This window comes from Phodopus roborovskii, unplaced genomic scaffold (assembly GCF_943737965.1).
Source record: "Phodopus roborovskii unplaced genomic scaffold, PHOROB, whole genome shotgun sequence".
Lineage (NCBI taxonomy): Eukaryota > Metazoa > Chordata > Mammalia > Rodentia > Cricetidae > Phodopus > Phodopus roborovskii.
Genome location: NW_026126511.1, coordinates 22,126,906 through 22,154,582, shown reverse-complemented (window position 1 = coordinate 22,154,582; position 27,677 = coordinate 22,126,906). Strand labels below are relative to the sequence as shown.

At 34.7% G+C, this 27,677-nt stretch overlaps 1 protein-coding gene across 1 annotated transcript in view; it reads right to left on the bottom strand.

Annotated features, from left to right (window-relative positions):
- The window catches only part of Klhl1 (kelch like family member 1), a 262,568-nt gene that overhangs the window by 73,026 nt on the left and 161,865 nt on the right, over positions 1–27,677 (bottom strand). The window contains exon 6 of the mRNA XM_051195755.1: positions 18,211–18,397. Within this exon, the coding sequence (XP_051051712.1) occupies positions 18,211–18,397 (187 nt within the window). The remainder of the gene's footprint in view (positions 1–18,210; positions 18,398–27,677) is intronic.

Genomic DNA, 27,677 nt, shown 5'->3' with positions numbered 1-27,677 from the left:
TCATAGAGATTTGCCAGCCTATATTGGAGTTAAAAGCATGTGTTACCATACCCAACTTAGAGTTCATTCTTTCCAGTTCTTTATAGAGAATTTATACCAATCATTCCAGGATGGAAACTGAGTAAATACATGACAGTGATCTGAACTGTTATATGTGGTAACTTGCTGGAACAGCAGAGCACTGTTTACTTTATTTGTATTTTATAAGTACAGCACACTCAATTTTTCAAGTTTAATAGAATAACAAGAAAGTAGAAAATACAATAAAAGTATAAAATCATTTCCCTCGTGACACAAGAAGCATCCTCTTTTCCCAAAACATGAAATTTGAAAAATGGCCAAGGTGTTATGAAATGCAATACTTAACTCTCTTTGGATGTGCTCACTGATACAAGCAAATGTGATGACAGCAATCACTGCTCTTGGATCCTGCTTTGATTTTACAAACTGCAGGATTTGTTTCAGTACACACAATTCAAATATTCAGCAACCTCATTTATATCTTGAACACAGACAGTGCAATATTAAGTGACACTTTCTTTGAACTGACAAAATAGATGTCACAAAAGACACCTATGCTGAAAACAAATCTTTTCTACCCACTATAAAAGACCTGAGTGATGTTCTTCACAAAGACTTTTGACTGCGATTATAATGGAACATCGAAAAACTCTATTAGCTGACTTCTAAGGCATTTTAACAACCCAATAATTAGAAAGAACTGGGGCAGCTTATAGCTAACATTGAGAGTGCAACCAGCGAGAGCATGCATTGATTCAACACTGAGCAATCATTTATTGCTGTTAAGTGAAAAAATCAATTTGTAAAATACTTAGGGAGACTCTTAGTCCAATACTGATGATGGCGTTGATGTTATCAAATCATTATGAAATGATTACAATATGACATATATTCTCTTTAAGAAAGCAGCTAACACTGAAAGTCATTTCAAAAACAAAAAGACTAAAAACAAGTTGGGTTATTTTTTTTTTTTTTTTTTTTGTGAGACCAACCTCAGAAGTCTCATTATGGCAATAATCGTTCTTCACTTATTTCTTGGAATTTTCATTGAGTAAGCATTTCATCAGCTGTCAACTCACCCACATATTTATGAAAAAGAGAGCTATAGAACACATAACTTATATGTATGGAGACGACATTATTGCTAGTATAGTATTGTTTGAATACAGAGGGAAACTATTATGTTCTAGCTATTTCATTATATAAGCAAGATCTTATAAACAATACACCCATAAAATTAATTTTTCATGTGCCAGGCAAGCAATCATAAATTTCATATTATTGGTGGCTGACCCAGGTATGAGGAAACCAAATTAGAACCCTCTGTAAGAGACGTAAGTTCCAATCTCATTATCAGGGATGGGCATTTATGATGGCCTTTCCACGTTGCTCAAATTGTTAGTTGGGGTCAGTCTTGTAGGGCTCTGGACATTTCTCTAGAGTTAGTTTTCTCTTCAAACCTATAATGGCTCTGTCTTTTATGATCTCTCTCTGTCTCTCTCTCTCTCTTTCTCTTTCATCTATTCATCCCCTGATCAATCTTCCTAGTCCCTCTTGCACACGAACAGCTGACCTGAACAAGGAGCCAATGGGCTCCCAGACTGATAGCTGGAAAACCACACTAGACCAACTCAGACCCCAAGAACACAGTTCTCAGTTAGAAAGCCTGGGCGTCTAAGGGACCTCTGACAGTGGAACCAGGATGATTCCCTGGTGCACAAAAGGATTTGGAAGCACATTCCCCAAGAAGGGAGGCCTTAACCTAGAGGCAGGAGGGAGGGCCTAGTCCGTATTCCAAATGACTTGACAGATTTTGTTGACCCCTCCTGGAAGGCATCACTCTCCCTGTGGAGTGGAGGGGGTGGGATGGAAGGGTGGTCAGGGGGAGGGCATGGGAGGAAGGGAGAGAGGGAGTGAGGGACATCAGGAGAGGGAAGTGGGATCGCTATATAAAATACGAACAAGAAAATAATTAATTACAAAAAAGAGAGAGATGTAAGTTCCCTGGACTGTTAAGCCAACTCCCTAAACCAAAGTGAAGTTTCTTTATAAAATTAAAGCCAACCAGGATTGTGAATAATAGAGATTATTAAAAAGAAAGCAACAATAATAATCAGCAGGCAAAGTACAGATGCTAGAAGAAGACATATTTTAGAATCAGAAATTACATAGGTATCAACTAGCAGGTTCATGCATGAAACGTAAGCATGCTATAGCAGACAGGGTGGAAAAACCAGAAAATCAGAAATAAAAAATACTATTTTCTGTTTCTGAGGAAAAGTTGAGACAGGGTTTAATACATGCACACAGGAGAAGCCACATGGGATGCAACTGGCAAGGAAGTAGGGTGTGTTTGCCTAGTCCTTCATAAGCCCATTATATGTTTTTTACCTCAGATGTGGAGCTCTGGATTTCAGAGCTTGTAGTCTTTGGGATAGTTTAGCTTTAGTCTCACCCCACTTTCTGGGTGTGCCTGCTCCTCACTTCTGAAGTGAGAATGTGACTGATTTGGCTTTTCAAAAACTGTTAGAGCTCGAGACTCTCAACTTCAATTTTCAACCAGTCTCAGACATTTTAAGTTTATTTCAACTCAACAGGATGAAGTAAATTTATTCCTAAAGGCTATTAGCCTTTAGGAGATGGCTGCAAATTTTATGGCTTGAGAAGAATGTGTCCACCACCACTGTTTCATATATGATGAAGCCTTCCTTGATTCAGAGTTGCTTTTCTTGTTTTGAGAGAGGAATTTTTAGTAGGAGACACAATCGAACTAGAGGAGTAGAATGCTGGGGTTAAATCTTGTATGCTATTTTCTGTCTTCATCTTGCTTCCAGAATTGCAGGATGTGATGGATTTTCCTGTTTCCCTGCCTCCCCCTATGATATTTCCAGCTAACCATAGACTGAAAGTAATGAAGCAGAAGTTCTGCACTTCTGTGTCTTTTTATCCATATTTTGCCTTAGCAAAAAACAAACAAACAAACAAAATCTGAATAAAGCACCTGCCAGCTTGATTTTGAGCTCAGGCCCCAAGACTGTGAAAGAAGAAGAACCATCATTTTTAAGTGTTAATCACATTAGAAAATAGTTACCGGGAAGAAAGTAAGATTAAAAAACAAATCAGACAATTGACTTAGCTTTGTAGTAATTAAATACATTTATGAGATTGCCATCAGAATTACAATATATTATTTCACTATTACTATTAACATTTGAGAATTTTACACACATATAAACAATGTACTTTAAAGAAATCCACCCCTAAATCCCTTCCACTCAAATCATCACCGGTCAACTCTACCACTTTTCTTTCCTCCGTGCATGTGATGACCTTAAAAAAAAAAACCCTGAAATTATTTAGTGCTGCTTAAGTGCAAGAGTTTAGGATGATGATCTAGAACATGCGTAGACTCTCAGGGACCACATCTCTGGAGAAACCTGATTCTTCACACTCCAAAGGCTCACAAATTACCTCCTCACTTAGAGATCATTCTTTTTATTATTATTATTTATTTCACAAGTATATCCCAGTTCACTCTCCCTCCATTCCTCCTTCGTACCCTCTCTCCCCCCTCACATGCACCCTGACCACCCTCCCCTCCCATCCCCCCACCCCAATTCCACGTGTAGGGCAATGCCATCCAGGTGGGGTCATGTAAATCTGTCAAGTCATTTGAAGTAGGGACTAGGACATCTCTCCTGTCTCTAGGTTAAGGGAGTATCCCTCCTTGGGGGATGTGTCCGCAAGGTCCTTTGGTGCACCAGGAATACATCCTGTTTCCACTGTCTAAGGTTCCTTAGATTGCTCAGTCCTTCTATCTGAGACCCATATTCAGAGTCAGTTCCATGCTGGATTCCCAGCTATCAGTCTGGGGGGCCATTAGCTCCTCCTTGTTCAGGTCAGCTATCTCTATGTGTTTCTGCAACCTAGTTTTGTCCTCTCCCTCTGCATTCTAGTTCGACTCAGTGTTTAGTTATGGGTATTTGCTTCTGTTTCCCACAGGTACTAGATGAGGGCTCCTTGATGGTGGGTAAGTTAGTTGTTGATCTCATTAACAGGGAAGGGTATCCTTTCCACAGTTGTTCATTCTTAATGGTCTTCCCATGCATCCATGTTGAAATTTTGACTGACTTAATAGTGGTACATAAACAGGTGGTACTTTTTAAATGAACATCTATCATTGTTCTCCATTTGTGTGTTTGGAGATGTATTTTAAAATAAGTTATACAAATGTGGAATTTGGAATGTTATATATTTTTATGTACCATTGACTATAATATTTTAATAAAAATATGATATAATCCAATAGTTGAAATTCTAATCAGTTAATTTACACACCAAGTACTAATATCAAAAAAGAGAGATTTATGATGGCTAGCAAAATTCTAAATGTATTGTATCTATGGTTGTTGCATATCTACTTTTTCATATCAAGAACTCATAATTGAAACATCATTATAGTAAATGAGTAAGTAAATTACAGCATTATTCAGAGTGTATTTCCAATTTTCAATTTCTAAATAAATATTCAGTGAGTGAAATAAATTCATTGTATTTGATATATCTACTTCAGTGGTATGATGTATGCAAATTAAGTTTTTTCCCCTTAACTTCATTTACTGAATCAAGCCCTTATCTTTATGCTTGCATTATGATGTTTAGGTCTCAATAAGCACTTTCTACATAATATTTATTTCAGTTTTTTTCAGCCTTAGTTGTAAATAAATCAATAAGTAAATAGAAGGAAAAAACTGAGTGTTCTGAAGGTGGATCACTAGTAAATTTGAAAGTGTGGCAAAAACACACATTATAGCAGAAGTGTTGTAAAGAACAAGACATCCCATTATTCTCTTTCTATGGTTCTGAACATTTGGAAATTCATTTTTTTTCTTATTATAAATGATTACTTACTCTAGCAAATACAATACTTAAGGGTCTTTTTTACACATTAAAATTTATTGATTTCATCATTATTATATTGTCTCATTTGAGGGCAACTTTGTGACTTCTTCACTCTCTATTACTCTGTGTCTCCATTTTCTTGGTAGCAAATTAGTTCCGGTGAGTGTCTTTCTCTACCTGAGAATAATCACACAGTGGAATCCTAAGGCATTTGTGAAATACATGCAAATCTCATGCTCAGCGATATGGGCCCTATGTAAAAGAAGAGTTAGTATGTTTGTCTGAATAAATTTATACTGACAGTTCCTATAGATTTACAGTGAGATTGATCAAAATGTATATAGAGTACATGTTGACTTACAATTACACTGGGCTTTTTATTATAATTCAACCATCACTCATTTTTACTTAAAAAATAGAACATATATAATAAGTTGACCCAAAACCTCTACTACTAGACAAAATTACATTATTATTGGATGAAATTCTGATTATTTAGATCTGGGATGTCATGTCTCATCAGAAATACAGCACAGATTTATAGTTTCAATTGCCATGATGATTTATCAGTTTTTCAAATAAAATGTAGCTGTTAAAGGAAGTGGCATGGGCAGTTAATTCATTTTTCATCTGACAGAGCTTCCTTCTATTCCTCTTTAAAGAGCATGGCTTGAGGTCTTCAGTCCCTTGTCTACAGACTGACTCTGTGAGAAGGACAGAAACACAAATTTCACTTAACATATGAGCATCCTCTCCTGGTGTCCTTGGGGACTATGATTCTCTGGAAATTGTCTCTTAACAACCTAGCTAGTGGACAGCAATTCCAGAAGACAGCTGTTGTGTGAAAAGCAAAGCCGGATTAGGTTGACAAGCTGTTATTCTTGGTTTAGAATTGTTTCTATAGCTTTGTGGAAACTGGTGACCTTGAACTAGTAATCTGATGATGTGCTTCAAGTTCAAACAATGGGAGCTGAAGCGGAACTGGAGTGAGTGACTGGAGTTACTGAGGAAGCGTCCAGTCAGTCAGGACTCAAAAGGGCAAACTGGAAAAAACAAATAGGGATACAGCTCTCCTTACATCTTCTTTCTTCAGAAATAAAAATGAAAAATTGAGACAGCATCTTAGACTTATTGCAACTATATAATTGTACAGGTTAAGTTGCTTGACACAGAATTATAGGTGAATAATTTCTTTATAACCAAGTATAGTTAGTTGAGTTAAATACTTCAAAATATTCAATCACAAAATTTTAGAATGAAGAGCTTGACTTTAAAAGTTCCTGACAGTATATCCTGTCTACTTTAAGCCAAAGAAGTAAAATAATCATATCAAACAGCTAATATCAACTGATATGTCACTTCCTATATTTTTGTCCCTCTGCAATTCTCATAATGGTAGACAAATTCACAATGGAATTATGTTGTCAAGTCCTATAATTAGAAAGAAAAAAATTTACTATCTTTAACTGTAAATGTATATAAATTATTTCTGTGAAACATATGCAACTACAAGGTATAGATTGGATATAAATATACCATGGTCTTATCTCACTATAAGATGACCATAGGCTGTCCTGGAACTAACTCTTGGAGGCCAGGCTTGTCTCAAACTCACAGAAATGTGCAGGACTGTAACTCCTGAGTGCTGTGATTAAAGGCACGTGCCACCAGGGCCTAGCTTGTACTTACTATATTTTAAACTAGTTAATGTTTTTCTCTGACTGTCTATACCCATATCCTTTTCTTTCTTCAGCACACAAGCACAATTTAAAGCATAGTAAAACTGTTCAGAGTTATAGGTTTGAAGAGAACCTAGAGAAATGTCCAGAGAGCTACAAGACTGACCCCACCTATCAAGTTGAGCAACAGTGGAAAGGCTACCATAAATGCCCTTCCCTGATAATGAGATCAAAAACTAACTTATCCACCATATTGGAGCCCTCATCTTGTAGCTGATGGAAACAGAAGCAGACACCCACAGCTAAACACTGAGCCCAACTGCAGAAACACAGAAACATTTGACCTGAACAAGGAGGAGCTAATGGGCCCCCAGAATGATAGCTGGAAATCCCGCATGGGACTGACTCAGACCCCTGAACATGGGTCTCAGGTAGAAGTCCTGAGCAGTCTAAGGGACCTTGGACAGCGGAACCCGGATGTATTCCTGGTGCACAAAAGAACCTTGCGGGCACATCCCCCATGGAGTGATTCCCCCTTAACCCAGAGACAGGAGAGAAGGCCTAGTCCCTACTCCAAATGACTTGACAGATTTAGGTGACCCCTCCTGGAGGGCATCACACTACATGTGAAGTGGTGGGGAAATAGGAGGGGAGGGTGGTTGGGGGGCATGGGAGAATGGGAGAAAGGGAATGAGGGAGGGAGAGGGAATAAGATCGATATGTAAAATAAAAATTAAAAATAAATAAATGATTAAAAAGAAAAGAAAACCTGTAACTATAATGGAAGCCAGTAAATCTGTGCCTTGAGTGTGTGTGTGTGTGTGTGTGTGTGTGTGTGTGTGTGTGTGTGTGTGTATATATATATATATATATATATATATATATATATATATATCAAACAAACTGTTCAGAGTTGAACTGACGTTTTCCACATTGGCAGTCTCCTTTGAGCATATGAGCCAAATCTTAAAACTGCTAAACCACAGCTAGGCCGTACTGCATGACTCTGCTTAGCACATAGACTGCCAATGAACTCTACCACTTTCTGGTCAGTGAGAGCGAAGCCCCATTCCTGAGGGCCCCAGTCTGGAGTACATCTATCTGCCCCAGTTCTGGTAAGCACTTCTACCTAGTCTGGACAACAGAGTAGCGCACTGCCAACCTCTTATAAACCCCATTCAAGAACTTAGTAGCAGGACCTCTTAGAAGAGCAAATGTCTTAGTTGGCCTCAAGCATGGAGTCTACTTGGAACCTTTTCCTAGTAGGTTTCTTAGGCCCTACGTGGATTTACATGCTGAGTGTTGGGTATCACATGTAGTCAGATTTATCCTTGGCTCACCAGCTCTCAAATAATGACATGGAGACGTTTTTATTAATGAAGAATCCTCAGTCTATAACTTAGGCTTGTTCCTAACTAGCTCTTATAACTTAAATTAACCCATATTTTTATAATTCTGTGTCCTAACAAATAGCTTTTACCTCTATCTCGTTGTTTGTGTCCAGTGTCTGACTTGTTCTGTGCCTGGCTGTCTTCCCTGTGCTCTTCTTCCCAGAGTCATCTCTGCCGAGAAGTCCCACCTATACCTCCTGGCTTGGTCATTTAGGTCTTTAATAGCAAATCCAAAGGCACCCTGACAAAGACATCTTCAAAGTGTACAAAAAAGATTATTCGACAAGAGCTAGCTGATTAGACTGTAGTTGTTAGTCCAAATTCATTATAGATCTTTGGCTAATTGTAGGCTATTCACAAGGAGGTAATATAGCAGGAAGGGATGAATGCTGAATTAGTACTACTTGTTCATTTGGCTAACCACAATCTGAGCACATGTCATTGACATGACTGACGGAGGAAGTCTTTCTGTTTGCTGTGAATATGTTTATCTTATTGGTTGATGAATAAATCCTAATTGGCCAGTAGCCAGGGAGGAATTTTAGGAGGGGCTACCAGACTAGGAGAATTCTGGAGAGAGGGACACAGAGAGGAATCCAGAGAGATATCATGTGACCACTGAAGGAGTAACTAAACAGGCAAGCCTCAGCCTCGTGCAAACACATACTTTAATAGAAATGGGTTAATAATTAAGGGACTAAAAGGCTGCAGGACCAGGAAGGATGGAAATGTCCTATCTTCACTTGACTGGCATGTTGCATTGAGTTTCACTTAGTATTCATTCCCATTATGAGTAATGTGATAAAAATGAAAAATGAAAAAATTCAATTGTTAGTATTTTCTCCCCCGAGTTCTTATAGGAATATTATTTTGAAAGATTCTCAGATAATTAATTTGATATTTTTCCATTAGACCAAGTATTCTACCAACTATTTACTCAGAAGTGAAATGGCTCTCTAGAAATGTGCTGAACACAGATGTGTGCAATGTAAGCTGTGACAGCAAGAGAACAATATCTTCAAGATATTTTTTTCTCTTTGGACAAATCAAGACAAAGATACCTTCATATACTACCATGATATACCAGTTTTGTTTCCTCCAGTTAAATCAATTAGCACAATTTGTACTCATGTCTAACACAGACAGTCCTCACTTCTATGATTATGATATATTGGATTTCAGAGATGATTATTGAGTCCAAAATTACGAGTCTCCAATCAGCAAGACACATGTTTGAAAACACACAAAATCATCCCCGTGCATAATTACTTTAAGTATAAATTTTCTACTTGCTCCCCAATCCAGAAATCTTTTCTTTATAAATTTCTCATCACAGCTGATCTCGTGGAATTTTTTCCAGTGTATAATGTGACTAAATTTGTGTTTCTATTCTGTTTCCTTGTTGCATAGCTACTGGGAAATCTCATTCCTCTCTACCTCTCTCTTTCATACCATTACTACTACTACTACTACTCTCTGTGTCACACACACACACACACACACACACACACACACACACTCACACACACACACAATTAGATGGGGGAGAAAAAAAGAGAGAAGGAGAGAGACAGAGAAGGAGACTGGGGGAAAAACTGTAAAAAGGAACTGCTAATAAACATCAGTAATGGTTAAACAGGTAACTATGTATGAACAACAAGAATGCACTTTCATGTCCACATGTTTAAGAATTGCATCCAAGCATTTAATCTTGTCATTTAATTTAACACTTCTGCTTTCTATTTAAGAAATAATCACCGAAGAATGTGTTTTTTTATCAAAACCCCAAACAATGCTCTTAGAGAGAGAAACTGGTTGCCTACAGAATGTTTTTGGTTTTTAATTGCTAGCACATTAATGAGACATTTCATATCATGGTTTTCCTAGAAATACAGTACAAAGATTATTTTGTCAACATTTGTATGTCTTATATATTTTCTCCTACACGCTCCTTCTATCTCTTTTAAAGAGCCAGGAAACCAAAGGCAAATGCTTTATTGGTCACCTTGTGAGTTTCTCTGTTGCAATCACATGACTAACAGAATAAAAGAAGCCATATAAAAAGCAAACAACTCAACCACACCCAATTAAATTATATGGAGTCTAAAATGTAAATTCAAAGAATGAAAATCAAATTAAATCATGAATTTTTATCATTTAAAATATTTTCAAACACTATAACCTATTAAACACAGCTCATAAACCATACATTTGGCCTTCAGGCCATCATATACAACATCTAACTTTGAAATACTCATAAAGTTAGGGGAAAACAAAGAATGTAACTAAGCCTGGCTGGTGGAAAATGTTATGTTTAGACAGAGGAAGGTTCAGACAACAATGTGCATGTTCAACATCACTAATCACTGTGACTGACCCCGACAACACACAAACTGCAGCCATGGTGCCCACTCACCCCAACTGCATGATACCTTTCCTTTCTAATGTTTCCCTATGAGTAATATATCCATGATATATTTTATATTTTTATTTTTTCTGTGGTTGCTGCATTCAGTAAAATTTAAGCCACAACAGAAGAGAACATTTTTTTTTTATCTTTTTCAACAGCGTTAATAACAGTCATTTAGATCTTCAATTTTGTGCTCTGTAAGGAACTATCTATTGTGACTTTACACTTTAACTATTTTGTAAGCTCTGTCTTATGTAGGTAGTCATGAACTCATGAACAGATGTAAGAGCACATATATGTGGATGAAATGCATGTGTGTGGTGAGAGATCAAAGTCCAGTATCTTAAACAATGTTCTTCCAAATCATTATCAAAATAATAATAGTAGTAGTAGTAGTAACTTTATATATATATATTCATATTCATACATTCATAATTTATACATAATGTATTGTATATAAATCAGAATCTTCCTCTGAGTCTAGGGTTCATCATTTCAGCTAGACTAGGTAGAAAAAAGTCCCTACATCCTCCTATTATCTACTGTACTGGGGCTAGGCATATTTAGTATGTCCTGTAAAATCCAGCATTTTCTGTGTGTGTCTTCAGGGCTTATGATTTTGCAGGAAGAAATTTACCTACGAAGCCATTGCCCCAGCTCAGGTGTGTTAGTCTTTGGATGTACAGAGGAACACTGACTGTAGAGTGACGCAAGGAACATTAAGAGTAATGGGACAGCTCCTGGGATAATGATGAGGACTTAGGTTTTCTAGCTATGTGCACCTATCAAAATTCATGTCTGTAGAAACTGCTGACCTAACAAGGGGAGATCATGGACTCCAGTCTGATAGCTGGGAAACCAGCATAAGATCATCCAGACCCAATGAATGTGGGTGTTAGTTGGGAGGACTACGTGGTCTATGAGGCCTGGAAATGGAACAGTATTTATCCCTAGTACATGAATGGACTTTGGGAGCCCATTCCACATAGAGGAATACTCTCTCAGCCTAGACACAGGGGAGTGCCTTGGACCTTCTCAAATGATATGACAGACTTTGAAGACTTCCCATGGAAGGCCTTACCCTCACTGGGGAGCAGAAAGGGCATAAGATGGAAGTTGGTGGGGGGACAGGCAAGGACAGGAGGGTACAGGAACTAGGATTGACATGTAAAACAAGCTTGTTTCAAATTTAAGTAAAAAACATTAAAAAGAATTAAATGGATGGATGAGTGAAAAAATGTTAAGCCTGAGTAACATAATAACCAAATAATTTATTAAAGTGGGTGTTCAGTGTTAAATTCTGACATTTCATATGTCCATTAAAAAATTGAATAGTTTAAAATACCTGTTTTTACTGTAAACAGATTTGTAAAGTTACTGAAAAAGTAGAGATTAGTGGTTTTAATTTAGAGTTTGCCAAACAAGGTAGTTTATATAAATGGATATTAATACAATTGGTATGGACTTATAAATTAAGGGAGTGTTGAAACTTGAATAAAGGTAAAAGTTAGCTTTGTGTTGTCTACTTGATCACAGAAAAAGAGAATGTAAATAGGCTAGGTAATATGAGTGAGAATATTCCAAGGGGCTTTCCTCAGTCACTACACAGCATATGCTCATTCTAAAGAATCATATTGCAAAACACTGAATATGCAAATTTATTTGCCAGTTTAAAACTAATTATCATCTTACATGATTTGCACTTGGAAAAGATAAAATAATTATAGCAATTAAATTTGAAACAATGTTTTGTCTTAATACATAAATCTTGTTAAGGAATATAAAACATAACACAAATTGTGTCATGAACATAAATTTCAAAGGCAATATTACATATTTTTCTTCACTTTTTAAAAATACCTACTTTGTATTTAGATATAGAATTTAGTGTGAAAAAGAGGCTAAACCTTAATAAAATCTCTGCTTAATAATACTTTTAAGATATGGTCTAAAATACAAAGCCCAGAATAAATTGATCAGACATGGACATTTAAGGTAAGAGTTAATATTAAATAAAGAATTAAAAAGTATTAATAAATGTGTACTCATACTTCTGATTATTTCTTAATAATTACTAGGATTGCATACTATCAATTTATGTGCAGTCTCCACACTACAACTACAATTATTGTGGAAAAAAATGAATGAAATTTCGTGAAAAAATAATTAACAAATGAGCACCTCCAAATGCGCACATGTTATTACAGGTTTCGTAATTTACTACATAATACATTTTTTAATATGTGATAGAATTAATGTTATCTCCATTCAAAGATACAGAACTCTTAAAATCCATGGAATTTGTGAAACCTAGATACTTAATAGTGAAAACATCACTGCTCAACTTTATAAACATTCAAAAATTTTGTAATAGCTGAACTATGAGCAAAATAAATTGCAGAAGTTTGTGACATAAAACATAAGATAGTGTATTGAGAAAAAAAACAAAATGGAAAAGTCAAAAGAGGTTCTTATTGTCAGAAATTATAAAGTTTATGATGAGATATTTTTCTGATTGAAAACTAATAATGGGAAAATTACACAGTAACATAGTTTTAAATTGATTTATCCATAACTGATATCTAACTCATGAACCATGTATATATTTCTTCCATAATACTAATGGTTGGATCTGTATGATTATCTAAATAATTGTTAATCTTAAGCATTATTGGAAGGGGTTGGTATTTTTAAGAGAAATGGCACAGTAGAAGATATCTAGAAAATGTACTGTGGAGGAGATATTTCGACAAACTATCTCTTTAATTATTTATATTTTAATCAGCCAAGATGGACATGGACTGTCTTTACTAGTGTCCTGCCACCATAATGTGCTGTGCTACCAAGCTGAATACAATAGGACTAACCTTTGATCAAAGCCTTTCAGACTATAAAGAAAGCAAACAGTTCATTCATATATGTTATTACGCTCACATACAATGAAAAAACATACAAATTCAATGGGATGTTTCAATGCTTGCTCATTGATTAACAAATTAGCTTATCTGTTGCCTTATTTACCACAAAGTATTCATGAAGAAAACAAGCAAATCCTATTCCTCTAGCTTCTAGGAAAAAATACCAGTTTTATTAAGGTGAATCGCATAACTTACACATCGCGTGACTTGAAAGAAAGAAAAGTCATTTCACCAGGAAGACAATGGAGAAACACTTCTCAAGAATTAAGTGAACATGGAAGCAAGTCCTCACTCTAGACAAATGGCATTCATACCATAGGTGAGTCTGGAGAACTATTTGCCTAGTGACAAGTGCAACATGATAGAACTTATATGACACACTGGCACATCCAGAATAGGGCACTCAGGTAGGCTGGCAAGGCTCTAAATCAGCCAATGTCTCCAGTCAGAAGAAAGAACCTATAATGTAATCTGCTAAATGGTCCACAGATACTTAACTATTACTTCAAGGTATCACTCACTACTCTGAAAACAAGGAACTTAAAAAATGCATGGCACACAAACAGCAAGGAAAAGGTTTACAATTTTATGCTTGTAGGAATTGTCAAAATAAGTCATAGAATATAAATTAAATAAATGAAACATAAGTAGACTTGCACATCTGTAGTCTGTATTATACTCCCTCTGATTAAATCAATTACAGATCTCACCTATAAGGAAAAAAATACAGTCAAAAGTATGTATCAGATAGATATATTAATGCTTTCTTTTTATTCATTCTTAAATATTATATTTAACTATAATTTATATAGAATTTATATAAAATTAAGCTTCATATGTAATCTATATGTGATTTAAATTATGTAGGAGAATGTGTGATGTTGATAGTAAATGGTATGGCATGTATAGAAAGAATTGAGATGTTCTTCAATTTATTTTTCAAGAGGTCAATAAAGGAGCCACTCACAAATACAAAGGAATAGGTAGAGTTAAATAGTTACAAATGATATGAAAGAAATATACAAATAAAATACAATCCTGAAAATTTATCATATATCTGAAAACAAATTAGTGAGTTCCAGGTAGGAAATGTGCCTTGCGGGTCTCTTATTCTGATTGTGATGTCTACTCTTATACCAGTGATAGTAAAAGTGACTACAAGATTTTTGGTTAAATAATTAGTTAGGTTTATGGATTTCATATGTTTTGTTGTTGTCGTTTGTTTGCTTTTCAAATGTACACAACTAAAAATGACATCATATGGAAATGGCTAAGGTTCATATGAAGCAAAACACAGAATAGTTGTTCCAGGACTGTTTTGTTTTTCCTTGGAGGAAAGGTCTGTTCACAGAGGCCAGGAAATGAGGCCTCCCAGAACTCTGCCAGAGGCCTCTCAGCTGGCTTCTGACCTGGGTGACTCAAGGGCCCTGCAGACCCTGATAAGAAGTCAGGACCTAAGATTCAGATCCCCAGGAAAGCCAAAAAATGTAAGGCTGTTTGTGGACTCTATGCAATTCTTATTTCTAAGTTACATAAATAAAGGAAAGAATCAACACAGAAGATGACTAAAAAGATGCTAAATTTAGCTTTAGCAATATTTGTAAGGCACAGTTCAGTCTTAGAAGCAGACAAAGGCAGTTCTAGAGAGAATTCTGTCCTGCTAAAAAGAGAGGTCAGCTGTAATTATATAATATAAAATTGGAGTACACCACTCACATATAATAAAAAATTCTCTCAAACTACCTGATTCTTATTTGGAAGGTGATATTCTATTTAACCATCTACCAAATTGAAAATGAATTCTAGATGCAGGAACTTCATATTATCTAAAGCCTCAGTGCATTTTCTTATACAATATTCATCATTCTTTCAAATTTTGCCAAGCTTGTTATAAAACCACTACATCGTAACAGCAAACCTCTAAGGCATTAAAAACTGTTCCTTTTAAAATAAGGAAAATGGCAGGACTGTCTTATATGCTGTTTTTGTTTATCTTTATATTATATGGTATAGCCAGTGAATCAAAATACAAAATTATTAGAAAGAATATACATATGTATATTCCCCCTTTTCTAATATATGTATATATACGTATATTATCATATGCACTTGACTCAGTGCATTAAATGTTCAAAACAGTGTGGACAAGGTGGTGTTCTCCTTTAATACCAGCCTTCAGGAGGCAGAGGGATGTGGATCTCTGTGATTTTGAGTCCAGTCTGGTCTAACAGTGAGACTCTGTCTTGAAAGTAAAACAAAATGAAATAATATATACTTGCATCCTTGAAAATGAATTCATAAAAATAAGGTGTCTTGGGGACTGGAGATGTATCTCAGTGGTTAAGAATACTTGTTGCTTCTTCATAGGCCTCAGGGTTCAATTCCCAGATACCACAGGGCAGCTTACAACTATGAGTCACTCCAGTTCTAGGAAATCCAATGCCATCTTAAAACTACCCCAGGCAGTGTAAGTACACAGACACATTAAGGAAAACACAAACATAAAATCTAAATAAATAAACAAATACATAAAAAGCATTGAAAAATCCATGTGGGGCAGTGGTGATAAGAATCTTTAAACATTTTGTCAAACAACTGTCCATCTAATATATTGTTGATTTAATCATGTATATGATGTGACACTTCCATATTTTACACACACACCCACACACACACACATTCCTTGTATTGAAAAGTGTTTTCTTTTTCACATAATATATTCCAATTTCAGTTTTTCCATGCTCTACTCTCCCACACATCCTTTTCCATCCAGATCCACTGTGTCAGCCCTAGGAATGGTACCAACAGAATCTGTGAGTTCATAAGAGGCCTTGTTTTCAAAGTAGCCCCACCCTCTCTGGCTCGTATACTCTTTCTGTCTCCTCTGATGATGGTTGAGCAAGGCACTGATCTATGAGTGTAGTAGGATGTAATGACATTTGTTGGGTAATATTTGTGGTTACATTTTGATATTTAGTTTATAGAACAGTAAGTGTTGGTGTTACTCTATGTCCCTGGATGATCTGGTATCAGATATTTGATCACCCAAGCAATGTCAGATATGTGTTAAATCTCTTACAGTGAGCCATAAATCAAATCAGCTATTGCTTGGTTGGTCCCACACCTTCATGCCCCCATTGCTCTAGTATATCATACAGACAAAACACCATTGTTAGTTAGAGGGTTCTTACTGACTTGCTGTTTGTTTCTCTTTGAGGAGTATGCAGAGTACCTGTGCCAAAGATGCACCATGATCAAATAAGTGTAATGTATGAATGGTTGCTATATAAGTATATAAGAAAATTAAGATCTGCAGCAAAGCTTAATATCTAATGGTTTTCCTCAGTTTAGAAGGAGTAATTTCCAGATAGAAAACTTTATAATCTTACAAACAATCTAAGACGCCATACTCTCATATAGTTTATGCTCTAGCAATTATATTAAGACAATATCCACCAACTACAATGCTAATGGCTTTAAAGAAATCAGAAAATCTGTGGTTATGAGCCTAGCTTTTAAAGGCTGAGCTAGTCAATCAGTATTTATCCCTCCTATATGAGTGGACTTTAGGAGCCCATCCCACATAGAAGGATACTCTTTCAGCCTAGACACATAAGGGAGGGCCTAGGTCCTGCCCCAAATGATATGACAGACTTTAAAGACTCCTCATGGAAGGCCTTACCCTCCCTGTGGAGCATAAAGGGAATGGGATGGTGGTTGGAAGGGGGAACGCGGAGGAGGGGAAGGTGGGTGAAATGAGACTGATATATAAACAAGCTTGTTTCAAATTTAAATAAAAAGTATTATAAAAAAAGAAATCAGGAAATTCAAATAGGTATAGAGAAGTATAACTTGTATACAAAGTTAAATTTTGTTTGAATTTTAGTGTTAGATTGGTGTTAGACTGGAGATAATAAAAATTCCATAGAGAATATTGAGATGTATTTCAGTATTCTGCAGAAATCAAATAACATCACATATTAAACAGGTAAAAGTTTAAATTAGCACCCATTTGTCTTCTTTTTAATATCATGATGTTTTGGTAATGTTGATTTATTATTTAATGTTTACAAAATTTGTTTTAGAATAAGTACCAATCTTTAAAGATGCATCCTATCATGCAAATGACATCCATTGAGCTGAGTATACATGATGCCTTGAAACTGGCTTTAGCTCTCTCTCACATGCATGTGTGTGTGTGTGTGTGTGTGTGTGTGTGTGTGCAAATGTTTGTGTGTATGTGGGTGTCAAAGTTCATGTATGCTTGTCAAAGCATGACTGGTCACAATGTGTGTGCATGTGTGTGTTTCCATATGTGTTTTGTGTGTAAACTAAAGTACTAAAGAGAACAAATAGTCGTATTTATCACATTTTTACCAAAACTATATAACAAATTCCTCACATGCACCTATTACTTTCGGAAACCCAAGAACTTTAGAGACACATAATCAAATTCAGAATTTATGAGTCCCAATGTCAATGAACTAATTAGTTCTTATGTATCATTTTTCTGTCTTCAGTGTGAGACTCAGCTCCACAAGGCCAGAGCAGTTTCATAATTCTACTCCCCCAAGACCTATCCTGTCACACTGCATTTCTTTGTTATAAAATTCAAGTTCCCTTTCAGTATGTTCAACACTTAATTTCTGGTTCCAAGCAGATGTCTTAAATCCTGTTTTCATTTCATATATGATAACACAAAATTAATATAACAAGTAAAGACATATAAGCAGCAACTATAGACTACAGAGATGAGTTTAATATTTCTCTAATTTTTAATTACATTATTTTTAAAAAGCTGTATGTCCATATATATACGAATTGCATTATTCAAACTGAGTCATTGTGCAACTAATGGTATAGGTTCAATCAAATCTAGCATCACATACCTTTGTTATTGTCCATTCCTCCCACTGCATATAGGGTTCCAACTGTAGATTTTCTGGGCTTAGTTCTTGGGCTTTGCATTAAAGTTCTTCTTTCAGGCAATAGATGGTATTTCATTGCTTCTAGAATCAGTTTTTGGCATTCTAAATCATTCTTGAATAATGCATGATTTTCAAGGTCAGCAAGTATCTGTGAATAATACATAGTCAATGTTAAAGTTATGGTGAATGTATGTAGTATGAATTGACTTTAGAAGCTTAATTCCTTTACCAATAGTATTACCTTTGGAAAACAGGGTAACAATGTCTTACCAGCTGTTAAAACTATAAATAAACAAATATATTTGCAGCCTTTCCTATTTTTCCTTGGAAATCCAGACACTGGAGCTAAAATATTTAAATGTTGTTTTGCCCTATGTTAATAAATTGTCTCATTGTGTAACTTTAACAATCTTCCAATTTTGATATATGTAAAAAAGGTCATTTAAACTAAAATGATTGACTCTAATTTTACTGATATAAGTTACTTTTAAATAATTTATTTTAGTTTAAAATAATTATATGTTCACATTTTTAAAACATACAATGGTAATCTTAAAATATTTTAATAGCTATGAGCTCAATTTCTTGAGTTTTAAGCTTTAAAACTGTATATTAGTGACATTGGTACTTTACTGAGTGAAATTAACATAAAATAGCTTGGTATAATCAAAATATTTTAAATTAATTTCAATAAATGATACTATCTTCTGTCAGTTTCTTAGATTTTTCTATTGTTGAGTATATAAAATGGTCTTTAGTTTGCATGAATATAATTTCCTACTCTAGATGAAAAAAAGGTTAGTTAACCGTAATTCATTAGTAACTTCAATTTTAGTTTTTAAAATATTATGTATTATATAGATGAGCTTCTAATTTCCTTTCTTAATAAAATGCATTAAAGCAGTGTATATGTATATAACTTAAATATTAGCTGATTATCACAGATTGTTAAAAATAAGTATATTTTAATTTATTAATTGTATACAATTTTTGATCATATATTTGATTATATGTTTCAACACTGTTGACAACACTAATAATGACCATTTTTACCACTTCAAATATGCAGATATTTAGAATATTAAACCATTTTATATATGGTAATGATTGAACAAGTATAAACACGCAGATTCATGTGTCTGATAATATCACAGTTTTATTAAGGTGTATGTGTCTAATATAAAAAATAAAAAAACCTTTATAACAGAAGCCTTTGTATTACATAGAATTACAGAGTCTTCTTAAAATATAAATTGGCTTCAGTATGGGAATTCAAGTTTTCTTAACACACTCCTAGACATGTGAAAATATTTGTTTCCAAACTATTACCTAAAGTGGATAAATATTAGAATTATATATGTCCACAATAACCCTAGATTCTCTAAGATTTTTAACTTGAATCAATATATTTTGTGAATGTTTTCTTTTGGATCTAATGAGTTCATCATACTATTTATGTCTTAAAGTCTGTTTTTTTATTATATTTGTTTATTTACCTTTGTTAAACCATTCCTGCCTATGAGCAATAAAACAGACTTGAACTTGGTGAAGATATTCTTCATATGGTCTTTAATTAGGATTGGAAACATTTTACTGAGAATATTTTAGTCCACATTTTATCACAGAAATTACCCTGCAATTTTCTTTTTTCTCATGAGTCTTTTTCTGATTTTAGTATAGGAATAATACTGGCTTAAAATAGAAATATTTATTTATTTTCCCTTTTACTGAACAACTTAAGAAAAATTGTTAATTTCTCTTTGAAGACCTGGTATAATTCTGTGCTTCACTCACCTGTCTTTGGGCACATTTTTATTTTGGGAGATATTTTAATTAAAGCTCCCATCTTACTGGATGTTATGGATTTATTTAAATTATATAAGACATAGCAGTCATTTTGAGTGAGGTTACCCAGATCTAGAAGGAAAAACCTCATGTCCTATCTGATTTATGAACATTTTATTTCCACAGATAAATGCATCTCTCAACACTCATCTGGAAACTTCTATTTGCAGTGGATGATGATTAAACCAGAGACAGGTAATCCATCCAGGAGCAGAGAAAAAGAGAATAAGATTTCCTAAGTTGAACATCTCCATCACACCCTGTCTTCCAGGGCTGAAGGATAATTGACTGACAATACCGTGGAAAGAGACCCAGACAGTGGAAAGTTACAAGGAAATAGTGTCTTCTGGATGCAGCAAGGCAACTGTACTTATGACCTCATGGTGGTTACAATCGCACACACAGCCCCATGTAAGCTCAGGCCACATCAGGTCCATTATGAAGAGGAGATGTAGGCATGAAATCTGATCCCTAGCTGAAGCCATATTGACAACTGATAGCTGCTTGAGAAAAAATTCCATTTTTCTCTAACAATGTAGAGGAACCCTCTGATGGAAGCATTTATAAATATCTAGGAAGGTATGACCAATTTAATTTGGACTACATGTGTGGCAAGAGTAAAAGAATGAGTGAGAGAAGAAGAGAACACAGTTCTGGTAAGAAAGGAAATAGAGGTAGATTTGGGAGCAGTGGAGAAGAGGACAAAATTATTAAAATTCATTACATAAAACTCTTAAGAAGCCACTAATTTGTAAAATGTTCAGTAAATATGAGCAGTTATTAAAAGGCAATTTTAAAGGGCAGAGAGGTAGTAGAATTTCCACAAAATATATTAATTACATCTATTTTTTTTCATGAGTTCACAGCAATTCATAGGAATCTAGAGAATTTTAATGAGAAAACACTTAAAGAATAATCCAAACTGAGTATATATCAAAGATGCTGTAGCACTGTGTCATTGGGTAATTATATTGATAAAACTGTGTCACATTTGACAACAAAATGACAAAATTTCTTTTTATTTAAGACCTTGCTTCTCAATAGAAATTATAGGCCAAAATGTCTTGGAGAGATGAGCTACAGAATGTGAGACTATGGATGCCAGCCCAAATAATAAAACCAGCCAAACTCTCAATTACCATAGATAGATAAGATATTCTATGCTAAAATTATATTGAAGCATATCATTCTACAAATCCAGTTTTACTGAAGCTACAACCTGTAGGCACAGTGAAGTTATGTATAGATGAAGGGACTTTAGAGACACATTAATATTCTACGGATGTGGGAATAGAATAGATTTTATGGGTGGCATGAGGGCGAGGTGGGGTTGGAAAACAAGGATCATGGGGAGAGTGGGCAGGAGGTAGAATTGAGATTAGTAATGTAGGGAAAGTCAATTGTGTTGAGAAGCATTTGAGGGTACTAGGAAAGTGTAGTGCAGCAGAAGCTTCATATGTATCAAGGTGGTTCTAAAGATCTGCTCCAAAATTGGGGAAGACAGTATCTTAACCTCTGCCATTGCTTGCCACCAAAGGAAACTTCCAGTACTGAAATTGGGTTACATCTAATAGAGTTGTTGGACAAAGGTGTCCCTTGGCAAGTCCTAAACAACCCTGGATGTTGCCGAGAAATAGGCTGATCTCCAGAAACTGAGAGCAAAAAAATAAAATTTTGACTTTCTAGAGTGAAAAAGGAAACACACACACAAAAATAAAACCTTATGTTTAATTCTGCTATTTGTTCTCTCCATAAAAATTTCCACTTCTGGAATTAGAATAAATAAAAGTAAAATTTATTTATCTCAATGCAGCGTTCATTTGACAAGTGGACTTCATACAGAATTTTCTCTTAAAAAATAAAAATAAATATGTGATAAAATGTTACCATATCCCATAAATTGCAGTGAAGGATTTCTGTTTCAGTATATTAGAATAGGTATCATGCAAAGAAAGTCTTTGTAAACATATATATTTTGCAGTTTCCCAGACATTCCATAGGAAAATTGTGGTATCAACTGATTTAAATATATCTTGAACCTGTTATTTTAAGATGATGGATACAGGATTGAGTGTTCACAGAACAGTAATATCTCATTGCCATAGCTGTCTTTTTGTATAAGAGCATTAAACTATTCCTCATGTCTACATAGCCTTTCTTTATACCTCCACCTGTCAGCCCTCTCTGTGCTCCCAGACACATGCGAGAAGAGAAAAAGAGACAGAAATACTGAAAGCTTGCAGTATCCCTTCCTTTACCTGTGCTACCTCTACATCTGCCATTGTTCAACTGTCAGCTGGGCTGGCACAGCCTAGACTCCTATAGGAAATACTAGTTCCCATGGATAGACTATCAATTTACAGCCTGCTTGACACTCAACACCCCTGAGCAAGTAGATTCTCACATTATATTCTGGTTCTATTAGCCTCCATTGGAGACTTTCTAATGAGCCAATCAGTATTATGTTAAGTGACTTGGGGATCTTCTTTGTATGGCTAATGAAATTGATAAAAGCAAAAGAGGCTTCCAAATCTCTGCTTTCAAACTGACTTGGACTGATCATGTCAGAGACATCTGAAAGAGTCTACCTGTAGCATTTCAAGAAAAGAGAGACATGTACAAAAACAAAATAGGCTCATTAATTTATTTCAAATACAGAAATCTTGATTGTCTTTAAATAAGTAATTTAAAAACTTGTAATTCCAATAAGAATAATAATGACATAATCAAAACAAGTAGAGTTCACAAAATTAACCCAAATAAAGGTTTTTCATTACTTATAAAGTGGTTGTTGTGCTTCTATAATTTATGGTTAATGGTTATTTATTGATGCTGAGTTTATTGTTTCACTGTGAGACAGCTCAGGCAGGAGTAGTAAAGCTGAAATAAATCAACCTGTGTTCTGTATGAAGTTTACTCCACATTGAACATATGTGTCCCCACAAAACTATAGAAAATTAACTCATTCATTCTGTAAATTTTATTCAGTAGATATTTGTTACAGTGCTGTCAAAGTTTCACAATATCTTCAACTTGATTTTTACATAAAAGTTTTCAAGAGTACAATCCTTCTCCCAGTAGAATGGCTTTCTTAATTTATCCATGTTTATACTACAATTGAGAAAACTTTGTTTATTGGTAGATGTCATTCAGTATCTCCAGGATACTATGAGAGTCATTGTCTAATGGTATTTTACTTCACCTATTCATCCACTTTTCCCAATATTCTAATACACGTGAATCTATGTGTACAATTTAGAATCTCTAATCTATTTCTATGACAATAAACAATGTCCTTTCTATCAAGTACTTGTCCATCTTAGACTTTTACTAAAACATTACACAAAGGGTGTGTCTTGGGGATGGACAATAACGGCTCTTTTGCACCCACCCAGCCAGTGCAGAAGGAAATTCCGGGGCAGATACCAAGAAACGACACTGTGTGCCAAAAATATTTTCATATTAGCCAAAAATTCTATTTACTATTCTACCCGTGATAATTTTGTTGTTATTGATGAGACTTTTTTTTCCCTTATTTTGACATCTGTGACTGGTGTGTGTGTGTGTGTGTGTGTGTGTGTGTGTATACACATGCATTTTATATTGTTTATCAAGTATTTTTCGGTTTATTTTTGTTTTAAACTATAATTGGGTCTTTAAAAATAATTAAACAGGCATAGGCAACTGTAGATATGGCTCATGGGTTCAGAACTTTTACTGTTCTTCCACAGGACCCAAGTTCAGTTCCCAACACCCACATCAGGCTGTTCACAATTGCATGTAGCTTAAGTTCCAAAGCATACAATCTGCTTTGAACTGTGTTGACACCTACGTGTTCCTGGCATACATTACTCTCACACCATAAGTGCAAAAAAATTAAATAGATAGAAAAATATAGTAGAGTTGTATTAATACTTTAATTGTTTGCTTTTATATTATTTAAAGTGAATTAACTCCAGGAGAAATATATGTGAATAAGTGTGTGTGTTTGCTTTACTTAGGACTACTTTCTGTGTTCTGAAGATATACTCACACTGCTATGTATCTATCCATTATTAATTTACACCTAATTCTAATCCCAATCCTCACCTTCATTTGACTAGCCCCTTATTTAGAGTACTAACACTTATCTGGCATGGAGATGACTAAAGTAAATATGATAGTCCTGTCAAGTGCAAATTGTGCTACAAAAAAATACCAGAAATATTTCCCTCCCTTATGCCACATTTCATTTCAAGTAGTTCAATTGAATGGTAGAAGCACCTGTAAATAGGTTGACATTAATGTGCAGAACAGTATTAAAAGATACTACATTTTAATTAACATTTGGAATACTTGATTTTAATATTTCATTAACAATGCATGGTTTTATTTAAAAATTATTTTTTGTTGTTGATCTTATCATATTTAAGCAGAACTTTTAAATTTGCCTTACATGAACTATAAGGTACACATATATTTTACTTTTCTCATTTCACTAAGGGGAGATGGAGAAAGAATTTCAATCACTTCATATTTGTAGATTTCAGCTGTCTTTAGATTTATTCTGATCAAAGCCATACATCCCTCTTTTGATCATCATCAGTGAAATCAGTTTCTGTTAAAACATCAAGGTGGATTCATCGTGCAAGTCAATAAGAGGTTGAAATTATCCTCCCACTCAATGTCAGTTGGATATAAAATCAGCTTCCCAATATTTTTACTAGAATGAAAAATTCAAGGTAAATTAGACTGTCTTATTTATGTTCATACTAGAATAATTAAAATAATTTGGATTATGTTAAATGCTATGCAAGATGAACATTTTATTACTCAATAGAACATGTGTTGATTATTTCTTAGTTCTTACAAGTGAGCCACACACAGTACACGAGATTTTTTGAACAAATGTCAGTTTATTTCTTAACCTTACGGCAGAAGATTTGTTTATTGTTCTCACAATGAAATATAAATCAAACTACACACAATTCTGCTTTTTTACTCAGTGCCTATATTACTTCCACTTCCAGGATAACTAAAAGCCATTGAATGCAGTTACTTCATCTTTATATGTATTACTGCCATTAAGATGACTTATGACATTTATGTTTGAGAACAAAATTATCTTGAGTACTGGAATAGAGTTGTTGTTTTTTTTCTCACTACTGGGTTTGTTATTTGGTTTAAGTATTGAAACTATACTGCACTACTAAAATATTAGTAGAATGTTTCAAAATTACCAAGAGATTTTTCATATTATTATTGCTCAGGACCTAAAACTGCAAAAAAAAAGGAGACTATTCATATGTTCAGAGAGACTCAAACCCATCCTGACTATAGGTGCAAAATTTAACTTTGAATATTATTTTCATTTTCATAATATTATTGTTTTCACCTATTATTGTTATAATGTGATCAATTATTTGTGTATGAAGCCAATAACAAAAATTAAGAAATAAAGATTTTACATGAAAGGGGTTACTTTAAATCTGTCCAAAAATAAAATAAAAAGGAATTGGAAGAATAAATTAAGATTTATGATATTCAGAATGGACTATACTTTTAAAATGTATCAATTCACTTAAATAAATTTATACATATGATTTGATTAGATACTGCAAGTTTGAATAAGAATGTACATTATAATGATTTGTATTCATCAAGCATTGATCCTCCAACTTTGCTGTAGTTTTTAATCAGAATTATACTTGTATCACAAAGAGCATTTTCAGTTAGTTATAGCTCAGTCTAAGACCTCATATGCTGAAACTTGTAGAGGAGAAACAGGGAAATATACTTCAGTTAATATGCATAGGAATGGGATTTCTGAACAGGAATCAAGTACCATAGGCACTAAGACCAAAAATTAACAGATTGAACTCATGAAACTAATCATCTTTAGAACCAAAATCAAAAGCATTTGAGCTAAGAGACAACCTGCAGAATAAGAAAACATCACTACTAGTGATACATCTGAGAGAGGGTTAGTATCTTGATTATACAAAGAACTAATAAATTGAAAATTCATGAAAAAAACAACCCAATTAAAAATCAGACAAGGAAAACAGACAAAACATTCTTAAAAGAATAAATATGTTTGGATATAATTTTTAGAAAGTATTAAACATCTTGGGCCACCAGGAGAACCTGTATTGGCCCTAACTAGGCCCTCTGATTGTGGGTGACAATTGTGTGGCTTGTGTAGTCTGTGAGGCCACTGGCATTGGGACCCAGGTTTATCCCTAGTACATGAACTGGCTCTTTGGAGCCCATTACCATTGGATGGCTACTTTGCACAGCCTATATAAAGGGGGGAGGGCCTTGGTCCTTCCTCAAAGAGGTGTGCCACACTTTGTTGATTCCCTATGTGAAGTCTTGCCCTCTCTGAGGAGTGGATGGAGGGTAGGATGGTGAGTGCAGGAAGAGGGAAGGGATTGGTATGTAAAAATGAGAAAAGATTGTTTCAACATAAAAAAAAAATAAAAGGGAAAGCAAAATTAAAATGAAAATCAAAATAAAAATTGAAAATAATAGGATGTTAATAATTAACAGCAATAATAATAAAAATAATAATATATCATAACAAACAGCACAAAATAAAATAATCAAATCTGTTTTCTGTTGGCCAACCACTCCTGGGCATTAAGCCTGCCTTTTATGGTGGTTGACATAAACAATGACATATCATTGCAGGATACTGACCCCACCCTCATGCCCAGCAGATAGCTATTGCAAATAGCTTCTTGGTTAAGGGTGGAATTTACTGTCCACTTTCTCTAATCAGTCCTAGGGTTCTACCTTGTTTTACCAACTTGTGCGAGACTTATGTGTGTTTTCACACTCTCTGTGGGTTCCTGCTGTACCTGGAAGACAGCATTTTCTCAGACTCATCAATCATCTTTGGATCTTAGCAATTCTTCTGCCTCCTCTTCCTTGAAGGTACCATGGAAAAAAGTGATGCACTAAGTGCTCCAAGGTCTCTTAGCTTTTGTCACATGTGTAGTTGTGAATATCTGCATTAATTGCCATGTACTACAAGAGTAGGCTTCAGTGGCAAGGATAGAGCTATCATCTGGTACATGGGCAACAATATCATCATGAGGAACGTCTTAGGGTTTCTACTATTCTTAGGAAACACCAGGACCAGAAACTAATTTGGAAAGGAACAAATTTATTTAGTTTAAACCTAGACACTGCGGTCCATCACTGAAGTAAAGCAGGATAGAAACTGAACCAGTACAGGAAACTGGAGGCAGAGGCTCATATAGAGGGCATGGAGGGGTACTGCTTCCAGGTTTTGTTTCATGCCTTTATTCATCTTGCTTTCTAATAGCATATAGGACCACCAGGCCAGGGATAGCAATACTCACAATAGGATGGGCCTTTGCACATCAATCAATAATTAAGAAAATGCCCTAAAGCTGAATGCTACAGAAGCATTTTATTAATTGAAGTTCCCTATTTTCAGATGACTCTATTGTGTGTCAAGTTGAAATAAAATAAACTTTTTCAAGAAGTTTTTATATTACTATTATTATTATTATTATTATTATTATTATTATTACTGTGCTACTTTGGCAGAATAATAGTAATTTTCCCCTAGG